The sequence below is a fragment of the Equus quagga genome, chromosome 5 (assembly GCF_021613505.1).
Source record: "Equus quagga isolate Etosha38 chromosome 5, UCLA_HA_Equagga_1.0, whole genome shotgun sequence".
Lineage (NCBI taxonomy): Eukaryota > Metazoa > Chordata > Mammalia > Perissodactyla > Equidae > Equus > Equus quagga.
In genome coordinates, this window is record NC_060271.1 from 52,719,920 (window position 1) to 52,743,135 (window position 23,216).

At 44.8% G+C, this 23,216-nt stretch overlaps 1 protein-coding gene across 1 annotated transcript in view; it reads left to right on the plus strand.

The window, feature by feature from the left end:
• The first annotated feature begins 4,535 nt into the window (after positions 1-4,535).
• TGFBRAP1 (transforming growth factor beta receptor associated protein 1) overlaps positions 4,536-23,216 on the plus strand; it is a 44,387-nt gene continuing 25,706 nt past the window's right edge. The window contains exons 1-4 of the mRNA XM_046661645.1: positions 4,536-4,666; positions 5,136-5,837; positions 14,609-14,803; positions 16,937-17,091. Of these exons, the coding sequence (XP_046517601.1) occupies positions 4,633-4,666; positions 5,136-5,837; positions 14,609-14,803; positions 16,937-17,091 (1,086 nt within the window). The 5' untranslated portion in view covers positions 4,536-4,632. The remainder of the gene's footprint in view (positions 4,667-5,135; positions 5,838-14,608; positions 14,804-16,936; positions 17,092-23,216) is intronic.

Here is a 23,216-nt window from a genome sequence, read left to right on the forward strand (position 1 = left end):
TTGCTCTTCTCTGCTGCATATGCTCTTTATTGTATTTTTCATTTCATTCATTGAGTTCTTCAGCTCTGGAGTTTCTGTTTAGTTCCTTATATGATTTCTATCTCTTTGGTAAAAATCTCATTTTGGTCATGTATTTCTTTTGAGATTTTGATGAATCGTCTTTCTAAGTTTTCTGTGGCTCGCTGAGTTTCTTCGAAACAACTATTTTGAATTCTTCATCAGCTAGATCACAAATTTCATGTCTTTGAGCTTGGTTATTGGAGAATTATTATTTTGTCTTTGTGATGGGATGTTTCTTTGATTTTTCCTGTTTCTTACAGTTTTGTGTTGCTGCTTTTGTGCTTGAAGCAGCAGACGTCTCCTTAAGTCTTTACTAGTTGCCTCCAGATGGGGTATTCTGTTGGATGGTATTGTTACTGTCTGCAGTGTTCTCTGTCTTTGTATGGGTACACCTGTTGCACTCTTCTTGCTCCCTCTTGTGGTGGAACTCTCAAACTTTTCTCTCTTCTTTGTTTTTGGTGAGGAAAATTGGCCATGAGCTAACATCTGTGGCCAATCTTCCTCTTTTTGCTTGAGGAAGATTATAGCTGAGTTAATATCTGTGCCAATCTTCCTCTATTTTTTGTGAGATGCCACCATAGTGTGGTGGCTTGACGAGTGGTATGTAGGTCCACGCCTGGGATCCAAACCTCTGCTGGAGTGGAGTACATGAACTTAACCGCTATGCCATGAGGCCGGCCCCTTTTCTGTCTTCTTTGGATCTTAGAACTCACCATGCTGGCTACTGGAAGCCTCTCTTTTTTTCCTAGAAGGTGGAGCTATAGCTCAAGTTTGTGGTTTCTCCCTTGTGCAGAGACTGTGGCCTGTCTTCGAGCATGCTGCCTGTCCACCAGAGATTTCTCTTGCCACCACACACACAGGCGCACACAAGGAGTCAGCCACAGAGTGGGAGAAGTGTGCGTTTAGTACTCAGGCTGTTGGGGGTGCCCACAGGCTCCGACAGAGATCCCTGGGTGTGGTACTTACAGAGGCTCATGGGTGGACTTCCTGCTAAGGGCAGTCAACAGGAACTGCATCCCTTTAATGTCCTTTGAAGTTCTTATCTGCCTCTTTCCCAATGTCTTCACTCCCCCTGGTCATGGAGGTCCTGCCTCAGTACTCTGGGTCCTCCTGGAGAAAAAAGAGTTTCTCCAGCCTCATCCCACACAACTGTGGTGGCCAGGCACTCGCTCACCATTATCCTTTACCCCGGGAGAGGTCGCTTCAGCAGGATAGTTCAGCCCCCTGCAGGGTTTCCTGGTGGGGGTAGGGGGGCGGAGGGGGTACGATGCTGGGAGTTCCTCTTACCACTGCTTCTGCTGTGACCAAACTTGTTTTCGTTTTGCTTTAATGGTACACTGGAATCTCTCCTCAGGAAGGCTAGACTTATGCAACTTCTCTCTTGAGTGTGGGTGTCTCCCCAGTTTAGTAATCTCCAGATTCTTTCCCAACTGCGGCAAAAGGGGTCTGGGCAGGTTTGCTGGCTCCGCAGCCCTCACCACGTTCTGTCTGTTTAGTACTAGATGCACAGGTGGGCATGGCTCCTCCTGGGTCCCTCTGCGTACGGTGCTAGATCCCACATACCCACAAAGGTGCTTCTGTTCGCAGATGGGTGTCTAATTTGTTGTTTAAGAAGGAGGGTAAAAGAGGAATGTCCCACGCCACCATGATGCTGACATCATTCTCCTTCTGATTTTTAGAAATTACCATCTAATTATCAGAACAGGTCCTTTATTTAAAGGCCTGTAGTGGGAAACTTATCTTTAACAAGGCTTGAGTGACCAATTACCAGGTAATGAAACAATATTGTATTTCGTTTAAAATATTATAGAATTATGACTTTTTAATACACCAAATTCTTTCCTTACAACTTGCTCCCCCCCTTTTCTGCCCACCCCAGGACTTAGACTAAATATGAGGTGTTTGATTCTTTCCATATATTCTTCACTACAAATGTGTTTAGTTTGTCCCTTACACTAAGTGATGGCAGAGGCTAGAATTATGGACAGTATACATTTGAAAAGTTAAATAGATGACTTTGATTATGAGTGCCCAAAGCTTGTTCCTTTCTTTCTTCTGCAAAGGGAGAGATATAATTCCCATTTTAAATAGCAGGGTCCTAACATCAAAATCAAAAGCAACCAAAGCAGAAATCAATAAGTCGGACTACATCAAACTGAAACTTGTACACAGCAAAGAAAACCGTCAACAGAATGAAAAGGCAACCTACAGAATGGGAGAAAATAATTGCAGATCATGTATCTAGTAAGAGGCTAATATTCAAAATATATAAATAACTCATATAACTCAAGAGCAAAAAAACAATCTGATTAAAAAATGGGCAGAAGATCTGAATAGACATTTTTCCAAAGAAGACATACAGATGGCCAAGAAGTACATGAAAAGGTGCTCGACGTCTCTCATCATCAGGGAAATGCAAATCAAAACCACAATGAGACATTACCTCACACCTGTTAGAATGCCTATTATCAAAAAGACTAGAAATAACAGGTATTAGTGAGGATGTGGAGAAAAGGGAACCCTTGTGCACTTTGTGGGAATGTAAATTGGTGTAGCCACTATGGAAAGTAAAGTGGAGGCTCCTCAAAAAATTAAAAATAGAACTGACATATGATCCAGCAATTCCACCTGTGGGTATTTATCCAAAGAAAACGAAAACACTAACTTGAAAAGACATCTGCAGCCCCACGTTCACTGCAGCATTTACAATAGCCAAGACGTGGAAGCAACCTCAGTGTCCATCGATAGATGAATGTGTGAAGAAATTGTGGTGTATATGTATGATGGAATATCATTCAGCCATAAAAGAATGAAATCTCGCCGTTTGCAACAACATGGGTGGACCTTAAGGGTATTATGCTAAGTGAAATAAGTCAGAGAAACATAAATACCGTATGATAATCACTTATACGTGGAATCTAAAAATAAAAGAATAAAGAACCAAGCTCGTAGATACAGAGAACAGAGGTGGGAGCTGGGGGATGTGAGAAATGGGTGAACTGTTTTTGTTTTTTAGTTTTAACAAATTGAATAAAAAATAAATAGCAGAATCACTCTATCCTACCATTTTAAAAAAACAACCCTGATCGATCAGTCAATGAGGGAAGAAGTATCTCGTATTATTTTGCTTTCACAGACTTAGGTGTTTCTTAGCCTTCATTTCAAAATCTAGGTTTTATTCAATTAGCATTTAAATGGAAAAACTATGTGGGTTGGGGTTTGGTGATTCTCTCTGGTCATGAGAAACAGATGGTGGTGTTTAAGAATTGTCTGTGTCAGAGATTAGAAAACCACTCTTCTCCCAACCACGGGCTTTCCCTGGGACCCCAGGGAGTTCCTGCAGCTTCGAGATAGATGGACACAATTCCTTCTCTGTGATGCCTTCTGAGCCTCACTGCTCACTTTCCCGCCTCTTTTCCATGGTCTCTGTGAAGATGAGCTCTGTAAATGAGCATGAAAGTGCTGGGGGTGGGGGCATGAGTGTGTTTCAGTCTGTCTTTCTGAGGAGGTGGACACAGATTGCCCACAGCTGAGGGCAGGAGACAGCATCGTTTCGACTCTTGGTGCCCAGCTTGAGAAATAAAAACCAAAAGTTGGCTGGGTCATCAGAGTGACACATTAATGATAAGATCAAACCTCACTTTTCCGTAGTGCTTTCTGTGTGCCAGGTTTTCAGCATTTTACATGAGCTTTTCTCAGCCCTCAAAGAATCGTATGAATTAGGTGCCTCTATTACACTCATTTTACAGTTGAGGAAACTGAGGCCTGGAGAAGCCAAGTGAGTGTCCCAAGGTCACTTAACTAGCAAGTGACAGGAGAGGGCCAGGAAGGAACTCTGCTGGTGTCCAGTGGGAAAACCTCATCCTCAGACCTGGGATGCTCTCCTTCCTGGGACTTCTGTTGACTCAGGAAAGGGAGCCGGAGTCTTCCTCGTGTGAGCTGTCGCCACCCCAGTGGACAGGGGATATAAGAGATCATCGAGTTCGAAAATCTTTGGGTAGAAAGGCACCCAAAAGCTCTCTGATTCCTCCCTTTCCCTGATGCATGAATCTTTCTCGAGTATTTCCAAAAGGTTTTCCAGGCTCTGCTGGAATGTCTTAAAGGGTTAAGGCATTTAGTCTCTTGTGAGGCGCCCCCATGTTTGGACAGCTTGAAGTGCCAGGACAGTCCAGCCAGCCTCCCTGTAATGTCCACCGGGTGTTCCAGTTCTCCTCGGAGCTACCTGATCTCCCTCTCTTGCAGAGGATGCCAGGGACTACCATGTGTGCGTCTCCTTTCTGGCCGGCTGCAAACTCAGGGAAAGGCCGTCTCGCCTATTTCTGTTGCCAGTGACTTTGTGGAGTGTGAAACCAGAGTCCTCTTCAGGGGAAGAAGCAGGGAACCAAGGGTTAGGGTGTGGGGCAGTCTCTCTTCCAGGGGAAGTAATCCGTTAACTGAATGTCCGCAGCCTTCTCACAAATCCACCATCTCAACTCCCCACCTGAGAGACTTGGAGACTCGAGGCCCATCTTTACTACTTGGACGTGAACATGTTTACTCTGGGAGCCAAATACGGTGCTTGGGCCAACGTGCATGCATCCTCGGGAAGAATGCAAAGGAATCCAAGGTGTGGTTCCTGCCTCAGTGTTTCTGGAAAGATCCCAGGGGCAGGATTTAACAGCACGATGTAGTTGCGTCCCACTGTTGAGTTAAACTCAAAATCAAGTGGCCAGAGAAGCTCGGGAAGACCAGTGAGGATCGTTTTTGCCTTTTTCCAAAATGTTTTTGTTATGCTGTCCATGGGTGAATCCTATGCTCGTCTTCTACCCGCAGGTGCATCTCCCAAGCAGAAAGTCAGGTCTCCGCTCTGTGGAGGATGAGCAGGATGGCACCCAATGAGCAGCACACGGGCGTGCTCTCCTGCTGGGCTCTCCCATTTGTCTGGTGGGAGGAGACCAAGTGGGAAATCTTTTTTTCCTTTCCTGTTTTCACTGAAAATATAACTGAGAAATCAGTGTCTATTTATTGCGACCTGACATGGTTGCGCTTATTCCTCATTACTCTAAGTTCACTTTTTTCTTTTCCTCTTCCCACAGACCAGCCAGCAGACATGATGAGCACCAAGGCCTTTTCGCTGGTCTCCGCCGTTGAGCGGGAGCTGCTGATGGGCGACAAGGAGCGCGTCAACATAGAATGCGTGGAGTGCTGCGGCAGGAACCTCTACGTGGGCACCAGCGACTGCTTTGTTTACCACTTCCTGCTGGAGGAGAACACTTTGCCCGCAGGGACAGCCACATTCACTGCCACTAAGCAGCTGCACAGACACCTGGGTTTCAAGAAGCCAGTGAACGAGCTGCGAGCCGCGTCGGCGCTCAACAGGCTGCTGGTGCTCTGCGACAACTGCATAACTCTGGTCAACATGATGAGCCTGGAGCCTGTCCCTTCAGGGGCCCGCATCAAAGGGGCCACGGCCTTCGCCTTGAACGAGAACCCTGTGAGCGGGGACCCGTTCTGCGTGGAAGTCTGCATCATCTCGGTCAAACGCAGAACCATCCAGGTGTTCATGGTGTACGAGGACCGGGTTCAGATCGTCAGGGAAGTGTCAACGCCGGAGCAGCCCCTGGCCGTGGCTGTGGACGGCCACTTCTTGTGCCTGGCTCTGACCACCCAGTACATAATCCTCAACTACAGCACGGGCGTCGCCCAGGACCTGTTTCCTTACTGCAGCGAGGAGAAGCGCCCGATCGTCAAGAGGATAGGGAGACAGGAGTTCCTGCTGGCGGGCCCCGGAGGGCTGGGTGAGCGGGGTGCTGTAGGCCTCCGGGAACCACTGCCTCTGATCTGCCCTTTCTCTTTGCATTGTCTCCGTTAAGTCATGCTGAAATCTGAGAGGGAGATTTTAGTTGTGAAAAATAGATACTCGTGGAGAGTATTTGCCAACATTGAGGTTATGTGGCAAGATATAAACAGAACTGCATAACCGGTGTTTGCTGAAATTTCCTTAGATTGTTGTGAATGTGGGGTTCAGGGAACAAAAATAGGCCAGTCTCAAAACCAGTTTTATTTTGTGCTAAGTGTGCTAAAGTGAAGATGGCTCTGGGGATAAAATTCCTTTAAGTAAATAACTGTAAAAATTCCAATCTGTAAGACTTCCTTATAAGATCTCGCGTGGCTGGGTTTGTCAGTTGATTGTTTGAGCTCTTCATTCTAAAGCAGAGTTGAGGTGGCCCACTTAAAGGTATTTTCAGATGTGGAGACTTCAGTGTTATGTCCATAATTTTCTCTTTTATTGACTGCGGTTTCACCCACCAAAAAGTTTCTGGTAGCTGGCTCCTTGAAAGGGCTTCGGCTGTTTTGTATGGTCTTACTGGTTCTGTGGGCGGCCTTGTTGAGAATAAGAATCTGAGCTGTCAACTTCAGTGGTGTCTCCTGGTGTTTCCCTTTGGTCGTGGACGGCTCAGATTAGAATTAGTGTGTGTGTCTGTGATCCACAGGTGTTGCTGAGTCCATCTTAACACTGGTGGCCTTTAACCTTAGAGAGTGTGTGTGTGAGCATCTCATTTCAAAGTGATGGGTACAGATACATTTTCTTGTAAACAAAAATTCTGGTCATGAAGTAGTTAGTGTATACTTCTTGATTTTTACTTTTTTTTTTTTTAATAAACTTTACTTTTTAAAGCAGTTTTAGGTTCACAGCAAAATTGAGAGGAAAGTAGAGTTTGCATATACCCCCTGTCCACATGTGCATAGCCACCTCTGTTGCCAACATCCCCCGAGAGAGTGGTATGTTTATTACAATCAGTGAGTCTACGCTGACACATTATAATCACCCAGAGTCCATAGTTTACGTTAGGGTCCCTCTTGGTGTTGCACGTTTCTATGAGTTTGGGCAAAGGTATAATGACGTATACCCATCATTGTAATATCATATGGAGTATCTTCACTGCCCTAAAAATCCTCTGTGCTCTGCCTGTCATCCCCCCCACCCCTGCAACCCCTGGCAACTGCTGATCTTTCCAGAGTCTCATGCAGTTGACGTCATATAGTACATAACCTTTTCACATTGGCTTCTTTCACTCAGTAATAGGCACTTAAGGTTCCTCCATGTGTTTTCATGACTTGATAGCTCAGATTTTTACTTTTTGAAAAAAGAATTCTTTATCCCAAACACTTTTACTTTTAGAAAAAGGTCCAATTTTAATGAAATTTTTTGTTTATGGAAAATATATATAAACATATGTAGTAAAGAGAATATTATAATGAAGCTGATGTTGCCATCACCCAGCTCCTTGCCAGTTGTTTGATTTATACACCTAACGACGCCCACTGTGTTTTGAAGCCAGTCACAGACATCGCAGCATTTCATCTGTTGATATCTCAGTGCGTGTTCCTAAGTCACTTATAAAAGAAAGAGAAAACCACAATACCATTGCGTACCTAAAAAAATTTAACAGTAGTTCCTTAATATCATTAAATATCCAAGCATGTCCTATTTCTCCTATTATTACACACACAGAGACATGCATAAATACGTATATACATACATTTATGTTAAGTATATATGTGTGTTTATTTGAATCAGATTCCACATAAGACCCGTACATTGCAATTGGTTGGTAGATCTGTTGTTTCTCTTACCTTTATTTTTCCTCTCCTTTTTGTATTTTTAATTTTTTGTTGAAGAAATTGGATCATTTCGCCTATAGCTTCCCACAGTCTGGATTTTGATGATTTCAGCCCCTTGTATTATTTAAGATGTCTGACTGACCTTTATGTTTCCTACAAAGTGGTAATTAGGATGACAGGTTTTATCAGAGTCAAGGATTGTTGTATTTGCTTGTTTTGGCGACTGGCAAGACTTCTTCATTTATCTCTATGATGTTAATAACCATTAATGAGCATTGCCTAGATCCTTTAAACCATTAGGGGCTACCCAGTGGCAACATTCTATCCTGCCATTCCTCCCTCCTATATTAACTGGAATGCTTTGGTGAAGATAAACGTATCATTAACGATTTGGTTGCCCCCAGGTACATTGTATAAGAAAGGCAAGGTGAGACGGTTTTCAAGAAGGTGATCCCTTCTGTCTTCCAGAGGAGTGACTGTTTTAAAAGTGCCATTAGGAATCATGGATCTAAATGTATATGGTGTGTTTCGGTACATCTGTGCTTGGTGGGAGTTCAGGCAGGTTGACTGCTGAGTCCTTTTCACATGACCCTAGAATGTGGCAAGCTTCCTTGCCTTCTGGTGTGACAGGTGTTCCAGGCTCACTTCGGACATTTCCTGCCCGAGATCTGGCTTCAGCCACTTCTCCAAGGACCCTGATGTTTAGAGACCACAGTCTCGATGCTGGAAGTGCTAGTTGTCCATTGTTTCTAGGTCTCTTCAGTAGACAGAGCTAGGAAGTGGGCATTATTTAAACATAAAATCCGTTATGAGATCATCCTGATGGAACCAATCAGGGCTCCAGGGCGCTGACCCCATCTGTCTGCATACCTGTGTCTCTTCTCACCCACACCACAGAGCTTAGTAAACTGCCAGCCCAACATAAATGTTCCTTTGATGGATCCCACAGGACACAGAACAGACTAACAATACCAGCACCGCTCTTCCCACAGTCTGAGTACTGAAAAAAGTTGGCTTGTTTATAGTTTTTTGTCCTTAAGGTGTATGTCTAACCCATTAGGAGTGTGCAGTCACAGCACTGTGTTTTAAACTCACTTGGACTAGTGACCCTCTGTGTGGTTATGTCACCAACTGGATATACAGTTAGATTAATTTATTTCATGTTACTTTCGATTTTTAGAAATCGCTTTTATTTTTTTACTATGTAAATATTTACAAAGTTCCAAGTCAGCGCAATACAGCAAGGTGTATTCAGAGAGCTTGGATCTTGTCTCCTTACCTAGTCTCTCTTTCCCCCATAGGTAACCTATACTTTTATGGCTTGTACTTTCATTTTTAAATAAAAATATAAACAAATATGTAAATATTTGTATCTCCCCCTTTCTTGGCCTTGTTTACTTAACTGTATTATGGAGATCACTTCATAGCATAACAGAGATATTCCTCATTCGTTTTTGCAGCTGCATCTTCTTCATCGTGTGGAGGTACCATAGTTAATTCAGTCAGTCCCCTGTTGGTACTGGTGGGCATTTGTTTTCCTTTTTCCAGTCGGATGGTATTGACAGGGACTTGTCTTTTTGTATTTTCCAGTGCAACTGTGGGAAAGCTTTCTGGAGCTGGGATTCTGAGTCAAAGTGTGGATGCATGTGAAAATTGGCTAGGTGCTGTCATGTTCCCCTTGATAAAGGTCGTCCCCAGCAGCGTATGACAGTGCCTGCTTTCTCTCAGTTTTGCCAAGAGTAGAGTACATTGACCAACTTTCATGTTTTTACCAGTCTAGTGCATGAGAAGAAGTGGTATCTCAGTGTAGTTATTTGCATTCCTCTTTTATGAACAAGAACAAGACTGAGCATTTTTCATACATTCAAGAGCCATTTGTGTTTCTTTTGATGGGAATTATCTGTTCTTCTCCCTAGCATTTTATTTTAGTGTTCTTTGTATTTGAGATAACAACTTGTCTGTTATATGTTTCAAATACTTCTTTCCAGTTTTTGCCATGCAAAAGCTGTTCTTAAACATTTCTAAATAATCAAATGTCTTAACCTTTTTACTTCATTGTTTCTTGATTTTGAGTCATAGTTAGGGATGGGTTTCCCCCTCTTCCAGGTTATGGGCAAAGTCACGCTGTTTTCTGCTAGTACTTGTATGGTTTCATTTTTTAGAGTGAAGAGTATAAGGAATGGGTTCAATGTTATCTTTCTGTGTGGCTGCCATTATCCCAAAAAACTGATTGAAGCTTCCATCTTTTCCTCACTGATTTAGGTGGCTGCCTTTAATGTACGCTAAGTTTCCTCATGCCCTTGGGTCTGTCTCTCGATTTCCTGTTTTGTTCCATCTGTCTGTTTGCCTGTTTGTGCACCAATACCTAACTGTTTAGTTTTAAATACTTTAGTGAAAACATTTGACTCCCATCAATATCCTTTTGTTGGTTTTAGTGTTAAGATTGAAGGGAAATAATAGTCAATCATACTTAGGATGCATTTTCCCCCAGGCTTACACTGCGTCAACTACACGGACACCAGGCTAAATGAACCAGCCTTCCTAATTGTTGTTCTGCTTGTAATTGCCACAGTTATAAGCAAAGTGGAAGATCCCTTGTAAGCTCTCTTATACATTACCTATATGCAGATCCTGCATATAACATAGTAATCAGTACCATCATTACATTACATGGCTTCAGAAATTAAGTTCAAACCAATTACCATCATGGATGCATGTCTACCTTTAAACATATGGAAGCCACATACTTTCATTTTGCCGGCTGACTTTCTCCCTGAGGATCACCCGTGCCCACTCCTGTGTCATGAGAAATTGCTCTTAATTTTTTACCTTAGTTTAAATTTTACTATTTTAAGCAACACTTTGTTGAAAATTTTGTAATGTAATTGATTATTGTGACTTTAAACTCCACCCTTTGATATTGCTTCTTGAAAAGTGCACATAATTGAGCTGCTCCTCACCACGTATGACCTCCACCCCCTCCCAGCTCAGATAAGGGGGTCTACGGAGATTTAGAAGGGGCACAATTAAAAATAATGGTTTTTAAAGGTGTACCATTTACAACTTTGTTATATTTGCATGTTGATAGTACTTGCACTCCTTCAACAATGTAGAAATAATAGTTTATCACCTACTTAGGACATGGGTGGGTGTTCATAACAGTAGCCTCTGTTCTTAAGTGGATCTCTGGTCCCTTATACTGTGAGACCTGGACCCCCCAGTTGCCAGTTACTGTTCTGCTCTTTTATTCTGGGGAAATCTTCAACTTTTCCTTTGGTGTGGAAGCCTTTCTTCTTGACCTGTGGCTCTGCCCTTTTCATTTCACGAACATTCATGTCAGGACCTCTGCCCTGCATAGTCTCCTGGTCCGGTGATGCCTAGCCTTAAGTGGGCAAATACAGTGAGCCCGATTTAATTCCAGAACAAGGGTGGACAACATTTTGGTGTCCTGTTCCCGTGAGAGTTGTGCTATACAGAGCATGGTTATTTGACCTGAAATTCAGCAGAATCCTCAGGATTGCTGTGTGCTTGTCCTTCACCAGTTTACCTTTTGCCAAACACCCGGGCAAGGGCGGCGTGAACATCTTTCCTGTTAGGCTCCCTTTAGCTGCCTGGTTCTAAGTGCATGGAAAATTCAAGATACCTCGAACCTGATTTCCTCCACCAGAGCTGGTGTCGATAGCTTTGCACCTCGCGTTCCTCTGTTTCAGCATTTTTAGATGCTGTTTGAATACTCTGGCATTACAGTTGCTGGGTTAGTTCAGGCTTTAATTGTGTCCTCTCTGTTACTGTAAGACATTGGCAGTGCCGGCGTTGTGCCTTCAGTCAGGTGACTGTCCCACCTCTGCAGCCCGGCGGACTGTGCTTATTGGTGGCTCTCACCTTTGGGCTCTGAGCCATCTCAGCAGAGTTTTCTGCGCTTCCGTTGAACTCCCTGACTTCTCTGCTCTGGAATGGAATGAGAACAAGAGGCCCCCGTGGCCTCGAGCTTGGCTGCGCGCTGCAGAACCACGTTCTCTCCATCCTCCTGATTCTGCTCTGGCTCCTCGTGTGCTCCGTGGAACAACTCATTCCCTTCGGGAAGGGTGCTGTTACCCTTGAGACAGCGCTTGGGCTGTGGGCCCCTCTCCCGGAAGTCTCCCTCCACGTCTGGAAGCGCAGCCAGGGCCTCCTCGCCAGCCCTGCACCCACAGCCCTGCCCTGCTGGCCTTTGACTCACCCTCTCTCTCCTCCCACCGAGCCAGGTGCCAGGTGCCCTGAACCTCTCGGCGTACCCCTTCCTCTGCTGTGCCCCTGGCCCCGTCGAGGCCTCCTTCCCAGTGGCAGGCTGCTACCTGGCCTCCCCAGTACATACAGAAAGAAAAATTATGAGTTAGCATGTTAAGCTCTCCGGGGCTGAGGCAGGGAGGAAAGTGCAGTCAGAGCTGAGTGCTCAGACCCACGGGCTTGCATGGGGAAGATGGCACCGAGGCCGGGAGGCTCCAGCAGCCAGAAGCAGGAGGGTCACGGGGAGGCAGGAGGAGGGGCTGTGTCCCCACACAGGGCCAACCCTGCTGGGGCAGGGAGGGTAGAAAGCCAGGCCAGGGGCAGGGCCAGTGGCGCTGACCTGGAAAGGGGACCTGGGGAGCATCCCCTGACTTTGTCACAGGACACAGGTGCTTCAGAAAGGCCGCCCGGGGCAGTGGGGAGGCTGCGCTGAGGAGGAGGAGCGAGAGCCCTGGAGCCTGTTACACCCTTAGCCCGCCGGGCTTTGCTTTCGGGTGTGGAATTACTCGTGTATTTTCCGTAACCCCCTCACCACTGCAAGTTCCTAGACTGTGTCTCGTCTGTCTCTTGTACCTGACTTGGTGCTTGACGTACAGTAAGCACTTAGCATATGTTTATTGAATTTAAGGTGATGCCTAACATGCTAACTTATAATTTTTCTTTTTTATTTGTTCATTTAATAAATGAGCTTTTTTTCTGTTCTTGATGAGTTCACCCAGAGTTCTATACTCTTGGAGCATTACGCTCAATTTTCTATTATTATTAAAAATGCCGCAGTGACCATTCTTGTACTTATCAATTGGTGATAGATTTAAAAGAAGAATCACTGAATTTGTTCAGTTTTATTAGATAATACCAAAAAGCATTTCCTCACGCCATACCAACGCTCAGTGCTGTCAGTCTATGACCTTGGGCCAATCTGATAGGGAGAAGTTGGTTTTCTATTTTTTTTTCCTTTAATTACTAATGAATTTCGAAATCTCTTCATGAATTTATTATCCATTTGCATTTTGTCTTCTGTGAATTAGTGATTCATACGCTGTCTGTTTTTCTGTTAGGTTATTGGTCCTTTTCATAATGATTTTTAGAGACTTTAAAGGGTCAAAGGGCAATACTTAAGGTGAAAGAATGGTTTGTGTTAGGCCATTGTGGCTCCTTCATGGGAGACGCACACATGTGCACTTTCTCTCTCGCTCACACTCACACTCTCACATTCACACTCATAGGGCTGTTGTCTTGTCGTCTTGACAGAGTTTCAGTTGGTGCTACTTACCATGCCGAGAGCCAGTATTTAAAGTGGCAGTCAGGGCCAAATAGGTGTTCTAGGCCCAGTGCCGAGGCTGCAGGGAGAGCTCAGAGTGTAGGCGAGAGCAGGCCGTGTGCATGTGTGTGAGACCCAAGGGGCACAGCCCAGCATAGAGGAGAAGGGCTCTGTTTGTTCCTGATCCAGTTCAGTACATTTCAGTCTTTGTAACCACAGAAGATGTGGAAGGGTCAGTGGTTTCATAGGTTTAGGAGTTCTGCTCATGTGGGATGTTTGAGATACTTTCCATTCTTTTGATCTTAAAGTGCCCTCCGGACCTCTCTCCCTCTCGCCCTTCTCTGTCGTGTGTGCTGGAAACCGTTTGTCTCCTGCAGCAGCATCTTATTGTTTGCAGGCAACAGCACGCTGTTTTTAAAGGTGTTTTTTGTCAACTACTTTGAAAACTAAGTTAAAATGGATTGATTTTACTTGGCGAATGTATTAATTTTGGTAAACCGTAGTATCTGTGGACTATATACAGCCCATTTGGAAATGACTAGCTCAGTGCTTTATGTACAAGGTAGGCGCACTGTCATTTAATGTGGATGTTATTATTGACAAACACTTAACAGCTGTCTTGAGTTGCAAAATTGGTTTTATGCCTGTATGGTGGAGTAGGTCGTCCACAGTGAGACTGCAGCTTGAGCGGGCCGGCTCCTGGTGGGACGCTGTGGGGCGTGCCTGGCACGAGGAGGTGCTTGGTAAATGTTTGAATGAACGTGGAAGGAAGGGAGAGCTGTACCTTAGAGATGCAAACCAGTGGAGGACTGGGTAGGAAAGAAAGCTTGCAAAGCTTCTGAAATTGTTTGAAAGTAACTTTTTCTCCACATGTAGGGACATGTGCTTTATAAACCTTCATGTGGGTATATGTGAACATTTTTTTAACTTCAGGGTTTTTTTCGCTGGGAAAGATTTGCTCTGAGCTAACATCTGTTGCCAGTCTTCCTCTCTCTCTCTCTTTTTTTTCTCCCCAAAGCCCCAGTACGTAGTTGCATGTTCTAGTTGTACGTCCTTCTGGTTCTTCTATGTGAGCCACCACAGCGTGGCTCCTGACAGACGAGTGCTGTGGTTCTGTGCCCGGGAAGCAAACCGGGGCCACCAAAGCAGAATGCACCGAACTTTAACGGCTAGGCCATCAGGGCTGCGCTAACCTCATTTTAAATTGGAAGTAAAGGTAAGATACTCATTCTGGGGAAGGTAGTCCTCTCCCCAAGCATAGAGTCATGTGGTTCTTCACACACTCAGCATATTGCATTACCTTTCCTGTCTTGAAGTATAATGAGGCAGGGGCTATTCTGCATCCAGACTCGTCTACGGAAAAAGACATGCCAGGGTCACTTGAAGGCCCCCCCCTAACTCCTCCTGTTTCCCTAGGCATGTTTGCGACCGTCGCTGGGATATCGCAGCGAGCCCCCGTGCACTGGTCAGAGAACGTGGTCGGGGCGGCCATCTGCTTTCCGTATGTCATTGCGCTTGATGACGAGTTCATCACGGTGCACAGCATGTTGGATCAGCAGCAAAAGCAGACCCTGCCCTTTAAGGAAGGCCACATTCTACAGGATTTTGAAGGTACTGGTTTACACAGAAGTCTTAATGAGATTTAGTTATCAGTCCTTTTACGGTGATATTTCTTCAGTAAGTATTAAGGGCCCATTAGGAACTGGGCCTTATGTTAAGCACAGAAGATATGCGGATGATGGCAGTGTAATCTCTGTGCCCGAGGTTAGCCCTCTCCAAGGTTATTGGGGAGATAGACCTTTTAAACAAATAGCTCCAGCAGTTGAAGAGCTTCATATAAACAAAATAAGGCCAATTGGGAGAGCAGAGGAGGAAGTATTTCCTAGAAATATCAGGGAGGGCTTCCTGAAGGAGGTGGTATTTGAGCCAAACCTTTAAGGATGAGTCAAGCCAAGCAGATGTGGGGAAGAACCTTCAGGTAGAGAGAGGCACATACAGATCTGGACAAGAGGAATCCCTGGGCTTCGGGCCAGCAGGCAGTTCCGTGTGACTGTCGTGCACAGTGTGTGAGGAGGTGAGACGGGGCTGCAGCAGACCGGGGCAGTCAGGGAGGAACTTCCTCTTTGTGCATCCATGAGCCAAGAGAAGGATTTATTTTACTTTTCCTGAATTTTATTGTAAACGTTTTCAAATGTACTGAAAAGTTGAAAGAAAAAATGAACCCCTGTGCACCAGCTCCTAGATTCAACACTTGGTAACGTTTTCCTGAGCCATTTGAAGGTAAGTTGAAGACATTATGCTTAATCCAAAATTCTTCAGCAAGCATCTCCTAAGAATAAGGGCATTTTCCTGCATAACACAAAGCTGTTTTCACACCTTAGAAAATGAACTCCAGTATCCTGCCTTCAGATTTCCCAAGTTACCCTAAGGAGGCCTTTTATGATATTTCCTTCAAACCAGCAACTCATTTAGATTTATACATTGGGTTTGCCATTTAAGGATTTTAGCTCAGCAGACATCGCCCTTCCCGTTTTAGCTGCTGGGGATAGAACCTTACTAAGACGCACAGCCCCCACATTAAGCATGTCAGATTCCATTTTGGGGCCCTGACACACACACTGGAGGAGCGTATTTCATAACAGTATCACAACAGTATCACAGTGCTGTGTACAGTGAGTGCTAGAGGGGGCCGCAGGGGGCCGTGGGCAACTAGACGCTGATAACATGACCCACCGTCGGTGGGAACAAGGGGAAGCTTCCTGGAAAAAGGGACACCAGCACAGAGAAGGGACAGAATCTCATCAGAGATGAGAAAAATTACTTTGGTTGTGATATGGAAAACAGATAATCTAGAAAAGAGAGCAGATTAGGAGACCAGGAAGGAAGATGTGTCGAGGGTCCAGGCAAGGACAGATGAAGCCTTTGCTTAGACCAGACGCTGGGACTGGAGTAGAAACGAAGGATTCCAGCAGAGAAGAGCAGAGGGAGCAGGAAAGGCTTGGCTGACACTGAACTATCCTTCAGACAGAAAGAAGAGAATGTCCCATTGCTTCCTGTAAGCAGATCGTAGTTAGCTTAGAAGGTGCCTCCAGAAGGAGCAGGACGCAGTTTAAGCGCTTTGTAGTAGGAGCCCGTCTTGGACTGCACCCCAGCCCTCTGGTGGACCGCCTGTGCGAGGCTCACCGGAGAAGGGAGTACGGCAGCGGTGGCCACGGGTCAGTTAACTCAGGGCTGTGGGGAAACTGAGGTAATGCCAAGACTTGGGTGTATCTGGATGAATCTGGAATATTATCTCATGGTTCAGGATGCTGCACTGTAGTCTCAGTTTTCTGTAACTAACTAACCTGGAGAGCAAAGAATTTTTAAAACTTTTATATGAGGTATATCATAATTCTTATTTATAATTTCCCAAAATTGATCTCTGCAACCTCAGTGGAACTATATATTATGTATCTACTCAGTTGATTTTAAATTTATCAGCACTTTTGAATGAAAAAAGGCAAAAAAGCATATTTTATACTTTGGAAATGTAGTATTAAGGGTTTGCCCCTTTCTGACAGTTGACACTATGGGAAGAAGAAAAGAGAAGCATTGTAATTTATCGTTTCTCCAGGAAGTCTCTGTTGGGAACGCTGTGATGAAACCGATCGACAGATCAGATAAGGTCCCATTTGGGGGCAGCGGTAGGCTTTCTTGCAGGCAGTGTGTTCTCTCCCTTTCCAACGGTGTTGAATTTCTTCCCAGGCAGAGTGATTGTCGCCACAAGTAAAGGAGTTTACATCTTGGTTCCATTACCTCTGGAAAAACAAATACAGGATCTTCTAGCAAGCCGTAGAGTGGAAGAGGCTTTGATTTTAGCCAAAGGAGCCCGGAGGAACATTCCAAAAGAAAAATTTCAGGTTTGTAATTAGCTAGTCCCAAGAAGTCTGTCTCCAAGCCACTGGTTAGAAAGCACTGGGACCTAACTAAGCTGCATGGGCCCCTGTGTGGCAGCCCCTGCACATTGCTGTGGCGTCTCTTATTTAATTGTCTCAGCACACCCACGCTGTGCAGATGAGGAAACAGATTGCAGGGCGAACAGCTGCCCGAGGTTGCCCTGCTAACAGAGGCGAGGTCAGATTTTGACCCTCTGGTTAATTCCCATGATTGATATCCCAAGTTGTATTCCTTATCAACTTTCTTCTTCAATGTGCCTTCAGAGAAGAATCAGGGGCTTAGTTCTTATAAACCGAAAGAATAATGTCTGGTTAATCTGTGTCCTAATTTAGAATTTGTATGTATTGGAATGGGGTTGAATTTTAAAGGTTCAGATTTATATTATCATGCTGATAAACTCTCTAACGTTGCAGGAATCCATCTATTAATTTCCTGAGGAGAAAAATTTAAATGCACATAAGAAACACTAACTTTAATATAGTTGGTATAATAAATATAATTGATATAATAATCACCAATTTCTCTTATTCCTGATGAAATCAGGTTCCCTAAAAGTTGCTACTTGATGATTTAGGTTAGTTCAGGTTACTCTATGTATTTGAGAGCAATAAAACATAATATTAGTGTGCGTACGCTTCACACGAATATCTGAATTGATCATTAAATGTTCTCGTGAATTGATAATGATCCCTTTGATTGTCGCCCATCAGGCAGATTTCACATGACTCTGATTGTTGTGGGATGAAGTAATGCTTTTTGGCCTCAGTTGCTTTTGCTGCCCAGGGTAGGCTCTGAAAGTGAAAGAAGGCGAGCTGTGTGATTTATGGTTATGGCATACAGAAGATGACATCTTTTCCATATTTAAATATTGATGAACTTTTCATCTTTGTTCCAAGTTTGTTACAGTAAGGCTGATCTGTTAGCATTCAGCAGGGGGCAGCAAAAGCAAAAAGAAGAAAGCTCCTGTCAGTCCAGGGCCCAGTGCTGGGCTGAGAGCGTGCACTTCTGTGAGTTTTGCTCGCCCTCCCTGTGGGTGGACAGTGGTATGGCAGCCGACCGCTGCCACACTGTCTCCTGGCTCCTCCTCTCCTGTGAGGTGGGGCCTGTGAGCTGCCGTCTGTGGACGTGTTGGATGTCTAGATGGCCCATGTGTCGGGGGGCCCTCTGCTTGCACACACACATGCACGCTTTAAGTGCGTAACATTTTCTTAAAGAGGCTTCCATGTTCTTTGTCTGAGTTTTGCTTTTTCTTCCTCTTTTGCCTAGAGTAGAGATATGCAGTCAACCTTAGCTAATATCAGTAGTCCTCTTGTTCTCTCATCTGCTGTCTCAGTTGGAGACTTTTTCTTTCTAACATGCTCCCTGCCTTCTCCCTCTGCCTCCAGATTCATACATCCAGCCTGGAAATACACCTTCCGAATGATCTCGGGTCCAGCGCTTGGTCTCGGTGCCCGTTGTTACTGCGGGTGTGCAGACCCTGCTCCTATGTTGCCTGAATTATTTAACAGCTTCCTTCGTGTGTGTCTGAAGTCCGTCCTCCATGCCACTAAAAGAATGATCTTTCTAAAATATAGACCAAATCGTTTGCTTAAAATGCTTCAGTGGGTGCCTCATTGCCCACTGTAAAGTGCACACCCTTGAAGCGCGGCTGGTCTGGCCCAGCCCACCCCTCCGCCTGGTCTGCTGCTGCCCTCCTCCACTCCTGCAGAACACGCCCAGACCCTGCATTCGCCTCAAAGGGAGGACGACAAAGGGAACTCATGGTGATTGAACCCTACAGTGCACAAGCACTCTGCGAGGCATTTTAAAACATTTTTTTATCCTCAAAACAATTCAGAAATAACCGGTACCGCTGTCTTAACTCAGCGAAGACACAGCCGCTCCACTCGTTTTGCCTCTGGACACGTGGCTGGTGCAGGAGGGCCAGCTCTCGGAGACAGTGCTCTTTGCCCTGCGTGCCCTGCCTCCCCGAGTAGCGGAACGTGCCGTGTATTTCACCCGCCTCTGCCCTCTCTTTTCTTTTCTTGTTTATGATGTTAGTTCTGTTACTGGACTGTGCCTCCTTACTCGATAGAATACTGTTTCAGTGCCTTGCTGAAATATATCCTCTTTCTTAATCTTTCCCCTTCCTCCAGCAGAGCTGATGACCCTTCTGTGCTTCTGTGGTTATATATGTTACCTTTAACACACGTCCGTTTACTCCTCAGCTCCCGACTGTCCATCCCCGAGTTCCTAGGTGGACTCTCCCCTCTTCCTCTTGCTCACACCCGGCTCACGCCTGGGCTGAAATACGAGGGAGTGGGCGGATGGGCAACTCAGAGCTCTGCACTGCTCTTCAGACAGGGCTGTGATATTATGAATTGTGGAGCAGAAGGGTTTTGTTTAAAACAGAACCATAAGAGAAAAATAAGGCAATATTGACAAAAAAGGTTTAGAGATGACTTTCTCTGGATGTGTATGTGTTTTTAAGGGTTAGATGTGACTCTTATAACAGTTAAATGCGTTACTTATTTTAATTTTGCAGTGCTTGTGACCAAATGCTAGACCCTAGGCCTAGAGAAACCAGAAAGGGAGAGGAAAAGAGACCAGTATACTGGGCCTTTACCGTTGCGCTCCTTTCTCTTCAGTTAAAACAAGTATCGGTTTTGCTTCACTGAGTTCTAAACTTTGTTGTTAGTGCCGTCCAGCTGGTTCTGATTCCTAGTGACGCTGTGGACAGCAGAGTGGACCCCTGCCCAGTCTTTTCATGCCATCCTCTCTCCTTCCAGTGCTATATCAGACGGTACTCCACTGCTGTTCACAGGGTTTTCATGGCCTATGTTTTTTTGGAGGTGGGTGGCCAGGTCCTTCTTCCCAGTCTGTCTAGGCTGTCAGTTCTGCTGAAACCTGTCCACCATGGCTGACCCTGCTGGTATTTGAAATACTGGTGGAAGAGCTTTCAGCATCACAGCAACACACAGCCACCACAGTGTGACAACTGACGCATGGGTAGTGTGGTTCCCTGACTGGGGCACGAACCCAGGCCGTGGCAGTGAGAGCGCAGAATCTTAACCACTAGACCATGAGGGCTGGCTAGTTCTGAACTGGGGAGGGATTTAGCAAGAAGGGTAACTGTGGGACCGGGGTTAAAGGGATATTTCTTCTGGAGATTGGAAAGGGTCAGAGAGCTATTTAGAACTTTAAGAAAGCGGGCTTAAACTATATTAAGGTTTAGGATGCTATGCAAAAGAGACAGCAAAAGACATCTTGCTTTACACAAAAAGATTTGTGTCAAAAAGCTTTCTTGATTTATATCAGGTCTTATGGATAATATTCATATTTAAGCTTGAACTCATACATTTTTTCCATTTCATCTAAAAATATTTCAGTATGTATCTTTAAAAGACAGAGATGCCCTCTGAAATGTAAGCACAGTGCCATCAATGTTAAGTCCATCAAATCAGCACCAGCTCCTTCGTGGAAGGGAGTATCCCAGAGCGTTCCCGGCTCCGCAGCCGTCTGATGAGTGCTGTGTGCTGGCATCCGTCTTATCCTGAGGGAAGTCCCACGAGGGCTGGACAGTCAAGTTGCTCTGTTTCAGAGTCACTTGGGCTAATTCTTCTCCATGTAGTTCTGCCACCATCGCTTTTATATGAACAATTAGGTTTATTTGTTTCATAGGGATTGCTTTTCTACTGTAATTTCATTTTATAATTATGTAAAATATTAGCATAATTCAGATGTCAAATCAATAAGACAAAGTGTATTCACAGAAGTCTACCTTCTTTCTCTCCTTTTCCCTGATGTTTTCTCCCTCCTCTCTTCCTGTCTGTCTGTCTGTCTTTTGGTGTGAGGGTTCGTATGTTTGTTTTAGTGATAACCTTAATAGTACTAACCTTACAAAAGTCCTTTGGTTTGCTCTTTTGGCTGTGGAGGGCAGGGGGGAAGGGTCTTATCATCTGGTGCGCCCACACTTTGAGCAGTGTTTGAAATTAGCTAGTAACCTCTTCGCACCTTTCCCAGCGTCTCTGTCACAGCGATAGCCCTTTATTCCCAGGTCACTCCTGCAGGGCGGTCCACAGACATGCTGTGCTTTTTCTGTCATCTCCCCATTCTCCCCCGTCTTTTGATGGTTATACTGTCTACTTTTTCAGAGGATGTAGCCGTCACATAACAGACTGCCTCCTCATATTTATCACTCTCAGTTCTGTAGGCAGATGTGTATTGGATTTGTGGGGATGACTCTGCAGTCATGTGGTTTTCTGAAGCGCTCCCTGGCGGGTCTTTCAGGATGGGTTTGTGGGGGCACTGTCCCCGAGTTTCTGTTGAGAGCTGTGGGGAAGAGTTCACCTGCGGCCTTTACCTGGAAGGCCGGTTTGGTTGGATCTAAGACCTTCGACTCACCTTATTTTTCGTTGAGAGACTTAGTAACTTCAGCCGTTATCTTTTGGCGTAAAGCATCGGCAGTCAGAAATCTGATGACAGTCTCAATTTCTTTCCCTTGTAGTGACTTCGTCTTTTTGCTTGAATACCCAAAGGATTTGTTTTTCTTTAAAATCCAGTGTCTCACCGTTGGTACTTACTGGCAAATTGGAGCCTGTGAAGTCCCGCCCACTTTCCACGGCTCTTTACAATGGCCTGCCCAGCTCCTGGTGGTTCGTGATGGCAGTTTGGGGACTTTGGCTTTCGAGGCCTCAACAGCCACTTTTCCTCTCCACTTCTTCCCTCTGATACCACCCACGTCCTGTGGTTGGTGGTGTATTCCCAGGGGCTCTTACTTTCCTGTTTGTGGGCCTGCCTTGTCACTCAGTACTGTTACAAATGTGGTCATTGGATTTTTTGTTTTGCTATCCCAATTGTTCTGTTTGGTTTTTCTACTTGTGGTAAAGTACGCACAACATAAAATTTACCATCTTAACGTCTTTTTTTTTTTTTTTTTTTTTTGCTGAGGAAGATTTGCCCTGAGCTAACGTCTGTTGTCAATATTCCTCCTTTTTTTCCTTTTTTATGTGAGCTACCACCACTGCTTGGCAGCTAACAGACGAGTGGAGTTGGTCCGCGCCCAGGCACTGAACCCCAGGCTGCCAAAGCGGAGCACGCCAAACTTAACTGCTAGACAACCACGGCTGGCCCTACCATCTTGACCATTTTTAAGTGTACAGTTCAGTGGCATTAAGTACGTTTGCACTGTTGTGCAAGCATCACCACTATCCACTTCCAGAATTTTTTCATCACCCCAAAGATAAACTCTGTACCTATTGAACAATGCCCATATCCCCTCTCCCCAACCCCTGGCAACCACCATTCTACTTTGTCTCTATGAATTTGACGTTGCTAGGTCCCTCGTATGAGTGAAACCATACAGTATTTGTCTTTTTATGACTGCCTTACTACACTTCCCATAATGTCCTCAACGTTCATCCATGTTGTAGCCTGTGTTGCAATTTCCTTCCTTTTATTTTTGATAGAGATATCGCTTTATTCTTTTTAAAAAATTTTTTATATTTTATTGAGGTGATAATAGTTTATAACATTGTGAGATTTCAGTTGTGCATTATTGTTTGTCAGTCACCATATATATGTGCCCCTTTACCCCTTTTGCCCAACCCCCAACCCTCTTCCCCTCTGGTAACCACTAATCTGTTCTCTTTGTCCACGTGTTTGTTTATCTTCCACATATGAGTGAAATCGTGCAGTATTTGTCTTTCTCTGGCTTATTTCACTTAACATAATACCCCCAAGTTCTATGCATGTTGTTGGAAATGGGACGATTTTGTCTTTTTTTATGGCTGGGTAGTATTCCATATACATACCACATCTTCTTTATCCATTCATCAGTCGATGGGCACTTGGGTTACTTCCACGTCTCGGCTGTCGTGAATAATGCTGCAACAAACATAGGGGTGCAGAGATCTCATTGAACTGTTGATTTCAGGTTCTTTGGATAAATACCCAGTAGTGGAATAGCTGGATCGTATGGTAGTTCTATTTTTAATTTTCTGAGAAATCTCCATACTGTTTTCCATAGTGGCTGCACCAGTTTGCATTCCCACCAGCAGTATATGACGGTTCCCTTTTCTCCACTTCCTCTCCAACATTTATTGTTTTT